Source organism: Callorhinchus milii, unplaced genomic scaffold (assembly GCF_018977255.1).
Source record: "Callorhinchus milii isolate IMCB2004 unplaced genomic scaffold, IMCB_Cmil_1.0 Scaffold4, whole genome shotgun sequence".
Taxonomy (NCBI): Eukaryota; Metazoa; Chordata; class Chondrichthyes; order Chimaeriformes; family Callorhinchidae; genus Callorhinchus; species Callorhinchus milii.
The window spans coordinates 9869711-9876456 of record NW_024704745.1 but is presented as its reverse complement, the minus strand read 5'-3'; the positions used below and the strand labels follow the sequence as shown (position 1 = coordinate 9876456).

Below are 6746 nucleotides of genomic sequence, written 5' to 3'. Positions count from 1 at the left end.
ATCCCACAGTCCTTTCTCTTGCTCCCTCCCTTGACACCTTCAAAGCAAGTCTCAAGGCTCTCCTCTTTGACCGCGCATTCAGCCACCCATTTACCTCTACCCTAGATGCCCTCCACCCCTCCCTGATCCCAAACCACTGCTCGGTCCAAATCCCTGACGATCCAACGCCTTGGGTCATCCTCCTTGAGACATCCTCCATGTACAAATGTAATTTGTTGTTCTTGTTTAAACATTCAATATATATTTGACAACATAATTAATTAAGGAATTTGAGAGATCGAGTATATTATTTTTATTGTTACAAAATAACCACATATCATAGAATCATAGAATATTACAGCACAGAAGGAGGCCATTCGGCCCGTCATGCCTGTGCTGGTTCTTTGAAAGAGCTACCCAATAAATACCACTCCCTTGCTCTTTCCCCATATCCTTGCAATTTTTTATTTTTCAAATACCTATTCAATTCCCTTTTGAAAGTTGTTGTTGAATCTGTTTCCATCACCCTTTCTGGCAGTGCATTCCAGACCATAACAACTCTCTTTGTGAAAAAACATTTCCTCATCTCCCTTCTGGTTCTTTTACCAATTATCTTGAATCTATGTCCCCTGGTTACTGACCTACCTGCCAGTGGAAGCAGTTTTTCCCTATCTACTCTATCAAAACACCTCATAATTTTGAACACCTCTATTCATCGCCCTTCACCTTCTCTGCTCGAAGGAGAACAATCCCAGCTTCTCTAGTCACTCCACATAACTAAAGTTCCTCATCCTTAGTACCATTCTGGTACATCTTCTCTGCACTCTCTCCAAGGCCTTGATATCCTTCCTAAAGTGTGCTGCCCAGAATCGACCACAATACTCCAGCTAAGGCCGAAGCAGCAGAACTTAGCAGAACTTCGTTGTTTTTGTACACTATGCCGCTATTTATAAACCCAAGGATCCCATATGCTTTTTTAACAACACTATTAGCCTGTCCTGCCACCTTCAAAGATCTGTGGATTAGTTTCGCTTTGGGATCTGCTGGATGAATCACAAGGTATTTTCTTAATCTTATACATTTCCATGTTCTGATTACCAAAATATTTCTTGCACCAGCCCCAATGCAATGTTCAATTTACTAGATAGGACACAAGTGTGAAAGAAACACATCTATTTCGTTTTTCACAATTACTCGTGGAGGGTGTACATTGTGTGCCACGTAATGTGCTGCAGTCATTTCCCATGCATCTACAAATGCCACGTTGATGCCCTCAAACATTTTTCTTAATACTTTATCTTGGTGAAAACTGTACCAATCACTGTGAAAAAGGCTGTACGGAAGTCGAGCAAGATCTCGGACATTGGCTGTCTTCATCGTAATGTGTGTATCTGGACTCCTGCTCAGTAATTCTACAATTGATCTCCGAATATTCTGCAGCCTTCGGATATAAGCTTCCACTGGAAAAAATGTCATATGGGCCCATATAGTGATTGCTATAACTGTGCTCTTTCCTCCTTTCGTGTTATCCAGCTGATTTGCAATGTAATGCAGATGTTGGCTTGAAACGTCAGTGAATCCAATCGGTGGGCCATGGCAACGATATTTCACCATGATCTTGTTCACCACATCCACAGCAGTGTAAGGACCATTTTGTTTAGTATTGCCAAAGTCAAACATTGTAAGATCTAAAACCGAAGAGACAACATAATTCATTATATGCACCACCATTAGCAGCTGGGCCTTAAACCACTCTGTCCCACCCTCTGGAACTCCATCCTGCAGTCCCTCCACCTCGCCCCCTCCCTTGCCTCTGTGAAGCCCCATCTCAGGACCCTCCTCTTCGACCGTGCTTTCAATCACCCTCCACCCTCCCCAAACCCGAACCCCAGTTCAGGTCCGAAATACTGATTGTCCAGAGCCTTCGGCACTATCCAAATTTAATTGTGTTGTTGTTGTGGCTCTATCTTAACTATTTTATATATTTATGCACAAGTTATCAATTCTAAAGAGGTGGGACAGATGGTGGACAGGAGAGGACTTGAGCATTGTATGTGGGCAGCTGAGAAAAATGCATCAGGTTGTCCTCACCCCTGATGAGCCGATGGACCTGTCAGTCAAGCCGACGGCTCACCTTTAAGACAGTTGTTGCCTTTGCATCTCCTGCCACCCCCAGTGTGTCTCCTGGTTTCCTGTAACCATCACGTGGCCCACTGTTTGGGAACCAATGATCTACAGGATGCAACTTGCGATGCCAGTCTATGCAGATTCAGCTGATTTGTCTCCAGTTGTATCCTAACACATACTCTGGGGTCTGCCAACCTGCACCTAATACACCCTAGAAATAGAGAATTGGGTAACTCCTTTCGGAGAGAGATTACATCCTCCATTCTAGACACGGAAGTTTCCATATGTAGGTGGGATGCATGTGTGAAACTCTGTCTGGATTCGATACTTTTATACCTGAGCATGGGTTTCCACATGTGTGGACACCTGACCAAATTAAATTAGACTTATTTAGTTATGAAGTAGGGGTGTGGAGCATAGAATGCGCTTTGGGAAATGTCTGTCTTTGGCGTATACTAGCAAGCCTCCAAGATACATACATTTACATCTTAAGGAACCATAATCCCATAGAGTGAAGTATATTCACCTACAAAATATACAGTCAATTCACTTCACAGTGAAACAATTTGAGACATCTTAATGACGTGATAAAGGGCAATATCAAATAAAAGGGTTATTACTTTTATAGAGAGCAGAAGATAGTACTGAAAATTTAACACATAAACTGATGGGACCATGTTAATATAGGTAGAATATCAAATGGATTAATCTAACCTGGGAGAAGCCTATTAAAATAATCAAACCACTGTCGCAAAGTGGAGTCTCCATAAAGATGAACCACTTTTCCCCGAAGACAGTTTGTAATGTTTGCTGGAGTGTTGAAGCGGCGAATATTGCATTGTGTTGACATCCATTGGTCCTGATAGTAAAAACCTGACGGTGAAGTCAGAGACTTGCCACGGACACAGTTTCCGACATTTGCACCTGAAAATAAAAAGAGAAGCAGAGCTGAAAATAAATTAGAACAGGGTCAAGTCAGAGATTTGCCATGGACATAATCTTTATTAAAAGTAAAGTGAGATCCAAAACAGAAGCACATGCTAATACATGGTAATCTTGATGCTCGATGGATTATCAATTTTCCAATTGGTTGATGAGCATCTATGACAACTTTCAATTTTAAGATGTAGAAACTACTTGTGGCACAAATCAGAAAATGTTACAAACAATTATGAAAAATGTTTGGAATGGTACGGACCCATACAAATCAGGAATGTTCTATTTTTACTAGAGTAGCAGAATTAATTTCCTCTGATGGATAAAGGATTTTTTTTCACAAAGGGCATGCTTAGCTTATTTTCCCCACAAAATACAGTATATCCTGTGAAGTGCTTTGAGATGTCTGGACAACGTGATAAGCCGCTATATCAAATGCAAGGATTATTTATTTATTATTATGTATTTGCTCTAAATAGGAATCTACACCCAAATGTTAAATAAATAATTCCAGATACATGAAACAACTTTTTATGCAAAACTTGACTCACCCATATCTGCAGTACGAAAGGATTACCCCAACAGCCGTACATATGTTCCCTTTCATTGACCAAACCTTTAATTTATTCATTATTCTAATTACATAGTTCTTACCTGCATGAATTGATTTCACTACAGTTATATAACTCGAAGCTTTGGGTAATATGGGCTTCAGGAGGTTGACTTTGCTGAAAATGTGACACAGTTCATTATTGTTAGTTATGTCACCATATTGTGTTTGAATTAATTAACAGTTTATGCAGAATGATGTTTATAACTGTAGCTAGTTTACAGCTGTTTATGAGTCTTGTAGCTCAGTGGTTAGAACACTTGCTTCGTAAGCGAGAGACCCAGGTTCAATTTCTATCAAAGCGAAACATTGAGCAAGTACTTACTCCACTCTTACTTTGTTTACCCAGCGGTAAGTAGGATCCCGGTTGTTAGTCAATTGGCAGATCACTTTCCGGGGGTAATAATTTCTTACATTTTTTAAAGGGTGATAATACTGTTTGTGGGACACTGCTGTGCACAATTGGCTGCTACATTTCACTCACAAATCAGTAAATTCTACTCCGTTGGGCCCTCCGTTCCATTATGGGTGGCCACTCTTTCAGCCATTGAACCCTGAAATGTTTGAAGACTCTCCCTCAATTCCTCTGCCTTGCCCCATCCTTCCACACCTTCAGGTTGTGCCTGAAGCCATTCCTCTTCGACTATGCCTACAGTCACCTTCCCTCGGCTCAGCCTTGTGCTCTGCCACTGTCAGGCACTCTGGGATGCTACGCTTGCTATACAAATGCAAGTTGTTGCTCAGAGGAGGGAGGAAAAGTCAGCAGAGGTAGAGCAAGAAGTGGTGAAGTGGAGGTTGAAGTCATCTAAGTTGAGGAGGGGCCCATCTAAGAAAAAACAGTGCACAAATGCCTCATTTTTATCACCATTCTCTGAGTGAAGGGATATGGCAGGAATCATAGAATGTTACAACATAGAAACTGGCCATTCAGTCCTCAAATTTGTGTGCACTAGCACTTTCCAACCTCTCTAACCTGTTCGCACTCCACTCCTCCACCTCGCTGTTTGTTCACTAACCCAGGCCTGCTGTGCATCCCCCGACTCCTCAATCAAATTACCAAAAGGAAAGTGACGCTGCGGCTCATACATATATCCCCATTGGAAGATATGAAGAAAATAAAGAACTGTAAGAACGGCAAGTGTCTACCTTCTGAAATAACGACCTTCATCACCAATTAAGTAAGATGTGTTGTAGCCAGATCTAGCATGGTTGACCCGAGCAGAACAGGGCAGCTTCTGTGGTTTATAGCAGAACCAGGGTTCCCCAGTCTTGAGATCAGTAAAGTTACAGATAGGGACACCATCAGGCAAACAAAGATTGCACTTAGTTGTCTCTCTGATATTCCCAGATCTGAAGGTGCTTTGATAGGCCGCCTTATGTGTGTGCTCATCACGTATCCATTTAAGTAACTGAATCGCTTCACTGGGATGAACCAAAATAACGGACACCTCAACTTTCCCCGACCAGAATAAAGTAAAATTGATCGTGTACGATCCATTTTGATAATCGACAACTGTTCCCACTGATCCCGCTTTGAGCTCTGGGGTGCGGATCCGGGCCTGGAGATAGTCACCTCCGTATTGCTTTGGGTGTCCTGAAAAATCATACATGTGGACGATCACCTGTAACTGATCCCCAACGTGGAAAGTGTTTTGAGAGTTTAAAATAAGAAAGTAAGAGTGTTTTGGGTCAGTGCTGTTCATAAAGGGTGTGCGAGCTCCAGGTGAGTTTGGCCATTCAATCATTTTCAACAGGAACATTCCCTCAGCTCTTTCTGCAGGTGTAAAACTTTCAACGAGGTAGCCACAGTTTATCAGTTTGGCCAACCATGGAAATTTACTCATCACCATCTGCTGATTCTTTGATGGATGCAATTTTGGATCTGAGAAATTCTTTGATCCAGAGTTTGAACAATAATTGTGCTGTGAAAAGAAACACATATTTACCAAAAAAAAAGGTATTTCCTAGAGAAAGCAAGCAATAGAAAGAGAGCAAACAGGAGAGAGCAAGTGAGATAGAATGAGACAGAGAGCGATCAAGACCTCTGCTTTTATTGCAGTGGGAGCAGAGCAAGGGAAAAAGCGAACAAGTGAAAACAGCAGAAAAGAGAGCAGAGCGAGAGAAAGAGAAAGAGCAAGCAAGAGAGAGTGAGCAAGAGAGAGAGAGCGAATGAGGAAGAGAGTGTAAGCAAGGGAGAGATAGCAAGAGAGGGTGAGAAAGTGAACAAGGCAAGCGAGAGCCAGAGCAGAGCAAGTGAGAAAGCGGGTCGTGTGAGTGACTATCAACATCGGAGAAGGGGAAAGAGAGCTGCTCCACCTACCTCGATGCAATAAATGTTTATAATCACAATCAGCAATGCTAGCAGTGAGATTAAAGTGAACATAAGCCGGGATATGGAGAAAGGACGAGATGCTTCGGTGCCTTCTTCAACCATGTTGAACTCAGTGCCCAAGAGCCCACTGCCTGCTCTGCAGCTTTACTTTCTTACACCTGAGAAAAGCAAATAACCAAATAAATTTGTTGAGAATGAATGTTGTCATACAGTTTGCAAATACATTCTTAAGGTTCTGAGAAAAGAATAAATTACTTCCTGTACGTAGACTAATGACTGGCAAATAAAGTTCAATGTGGATGTATCCAAAGTCCTGCATAAAGTAAAAACTACATTGGCTGAAATATCAAAGCGCTCGAGTTGACCCATTGTTCATCGTGCCTAAGGAATATCAATAATTAATAGCGATAAAAAAGCATAATGCACATGACTCATCTGTTCTGCTGGCGGTAGCACAGGCAGCCACACACAGTGCATTTATCTCACAGATGCCAACTAACTGCAGTGCACGGCTGTGTAGGTGTAATCAGGTTAATAATGTTGCCAATTAAACTCCAAAGAAAAACCATTAAATCCTTTGAAAGAAGTGTGTTTTTGTTGCAGACTAGCTGTACCCGGTGCAGCTACGCTTGCAACCAAAGGATCCAGTATGGAATGTGGATTTCAGTGATACCACTCACAAACCATTTAACACGTCATACACCATAAGCAAAACTACTAAACATGCGCGATGAGCTTGTTTAGGTCATAGCTTATGAACAA

The 6746-nt window shown here is 41.8% G+C and overlaps 1 protein-coding gene across 1 annotated transcript; it reads right to left on the bottom strand.

The window, feature by feature from the left end:
* Window positions 1-642: 642 nt before the first annotated feature.
* Window positions 643-6265, bottom strand: LOC121848880 (NXPE family member 3-like). The gene is made up of 6 exons (XM_042334167.1): window positions 6240-6265; window positions 5973-6142; window positions 4799-5574; window positions 3697-3770; window positions 2821-3030; window positions 643-1667 (listed from the first exon to the last, which is right to left on the bottom strand). The coding sequence occupies exons 2-6, from the start codon at window positions 6084-6086 to the stop codon at window positions 1120-1122; spliced, it is 1722 nt and encodes a 573-aa protein (XP_042190101.1). The 5' UTR covers window positions 6087-6142; window positions 6240-6265; the 3' UTR covers window positions 643-1119.
* Between the last annotated feature and the right edge of the window lie 481 nt (window positions 6266-6746).